This window comes from Nicotiana attenuata, chromosome 5, assembly GCF_001879085.1.
Source record: "Nicotiana attenuata strain UT chromosome 5, NIATTr2, whole genome shotgun sequence".
In the NCBI taxonomy this organism is placed as follows: Eukaryota; Viridiplantae; Streptophyta; class Magnoliopsida; order Solanales; family Solanaceae; genus Nicotiana; species Nicotiana attenuata.
In genome coordinates, this window is record NC_031993.1 from 30,245,448 (window position 1) to 30,248,052 (window position 2,605).

At 38.3% G+C, this 2,605-nt stretch overlaps 1 protein-coding gene across 1 annotated transcript; it reads left to right on the plus strand.

Annotated features, from left to right (window-relative positions):
* On the plus strand, positions 314–826 carry LOC109226092. Its single transcript, XM_019390896.1, has one exon. It carries the CDS (start codon positions 314–316, stop codon positions 824–826), a length of 513 nt encoding a protein of 170 aa, XP_019246441.1.

Consider the following 2,605-nt stretch of genomic DNA (forward strand, 5'->3'; position numbering starts at 1 on the left):
CCTGCCACATCAAATGGGCAGAGATTTTATCCTGGTAGCTATTTGATTACGTTTTACAAAGTGGGTAGAAGCCTCTTCCTATAAGTCAGTTAATAAGAAGGTGGTAGCAGATTTTGTCCGCAACAACATCGTTTGCCGATCTGGAATTCCTGAGTCAATCATTACAGATAATGGAGCCAATCTCAATAGTGACTTGATGCGAGAAATATGTGATAAGTTCAAGATTACTCACCGAAATTCCACCCCCTATCGACCTCAGATGAATGGAGCCGTTGAAGCAGCCAACAAGAACATAAAGAAGATATTGCGGAAGATGATTGATAACTACAAGCATTGGCATGAGAAGCTACCATTTGCTCTCCTTGGATATCGAACTACAGTCAGAACATCAACTGGGGCAACGCCTTATCTTCTGGTCCATGGAACTGAAGCTGTATTACCTGCAGAAGTTGAAATACCATCTTTGAGGGTCATCCAGGAAGTCGAGCTGAGCAATGCAGAATGGGTGAAGAATCGGTACGAACAACTAATGCTTATTGACGAGAAGAGAATGAATGCAGTTTGCCATGGTCAACTCTATCAAAATAGGATGGCCAGAGCCTTCAACAAGAAAGTGAAACCACGGCAGTTCAAACCGGGGCAATTGGTTTTGAAGCGCATATTCCCGCACCAAAATGAAGCCAAAGGAAAGTTTGCACCAAATTGGCAAGGTCCGTATATGGTGCATCAGGTATTGACTGGAGGAGCACTGATTTTAGCAGAAATGGATGGTGAAGTATGGCCCAAGCCCATCAACGCAGATGCAGTCAAGAGATACTACGTCTAGAGGCATATCTGGTAACCTCTTCTTTTCTATGTAATGCTTCTTAATGTAAATGAACTACGTTTGACCTGATTCCCGTTTAAGAGGGGATACGTAGGCAGCCCTGTGGGTTCGGTCTCATCATAATAAAATTTAATATTTCCCCCCAAATTGGAAACTGGGGCAGCTTTTGAAGGCGTCGTCACGAGGAGGCATTAGTCATCGCCAAAGGAGGGTCAAGCAAGATGAATGACGGGATTCCAAATGAGGACGTTCACTTTGTTTCACGAGCATGTCACAATGCAGAATTCGGCAACAAATTTATTTTATAAAATTTATGCATATTTTATTTATTAAAATAGGATTGTTTATTATAAAGTTTCTTAACTATTCGTTCCCCAAGATTCAGTGTTGGGCGGAGGCTACAAGTCCAAACAAAGTGGGAAGCGCAAGACTATCAACGGCCAGAGCATCAAAGTCAACACGAATCAACCTTCCCCCAAACTCACAATTTTTTCTTTGAGTGCAGATTTTCAAGATAGAGGAAGCAGAAGAATCAATAACGAATATAAATACCATAACCCTTCGTCAAGCGGTTTGAATTCCTTTATAGTATTTTATAGAAAGTTACACCTTTTGAATATTGATGATCTTTAAAATCCAAGTTTGAGATTTTTCTAATGATGATGTTGGAATCTTACAAAAATTTTTTTTACATTGATTGTCATTACTTTTCAGCTACTAATTTTTATAAATGCAAACTACATCGCATATAGCTTTAAATATATTGCACATTGACTTTTAAATGCACCGCACCATTATTCTCAAATGCACCGCAAATGCACTGCACCATTGCCTTCAAATGCACCGCAAATGCATTGCACCATCGCTTTTAAATGCACCGCACAAATGCTTTCAAATGCATTGCACCATCGTTTTCGAATGCACCATTGCTTGCAAAATGCATAATATAAATGCTTTCAACTGCACTGCACTTTTGCTTTCAAAGGCACTGCACAAATGCTTTAAAAAGTACTAGATCATCGCTTGCAAATGCACAATGCAAATGCTTTCAACTACACTGCACCATGCACCACACAATTGCCCTGCAAATGCACCACAAATGTTTTCATTACCTTAAGTCATTTGGCTTGGAAAACCTTATCAGTCATTTGGCTTAAACGCCTCAATTACTTCATCATTTGGCTTAAATGCCTCATCATCAGTCATCGGCTTAAATGCCTCATCATCAGTCATCGGCTTAAATGCCTCATTTTTATCAATCATACATAGCTGAAAGGCACCATTTACATGCATCATTGGCTCAAAGCCTCATTTCATTAATCATGATCAAAGAATTAATCTATTTTTTTATTTATTATTTATTTATTTATTTATTAATTTATTTAAAAAAACAGCTGGCTTATTTTACAATAAATCAACGGCTTAGAGATTTTTTTTGAATTATATTTTTTATTTTATTATTTTTTTTGATGACGTATGGCATCTTTATCTTGTTTACTAACAATTTTACCTAGTCTATTGAGCTTAGCAGGAAACTGCGCAACGTGGAACTACCTCTTAGCAGTGAACTAGGGCAAAAGCAAGGTCAAGGATCTACTTTCTAACTCTACTCCGCCTAAAAAAAAAAACACAAGGTTTTGAAAATCCATTGGATTATTCCATCGCACTATGTCACAGTAATGTGTCTCATAGGGTCCTGCCCATAGGTATGTTGTCGACCATATTTTATAATTAGGAGATTACAAATACCTACATCACTTTCAAACCCCCTGTGACCTA

Bases quoted from the DNA above. Each gene is read 5' to 3' on its own strand.
- LOC109226092 (XM_019390896.1), top strand. From the start codon at position 314: ATGATTGATAACTACAAGCATTGGCATGAGAAGCTACCATTTGCTCTC.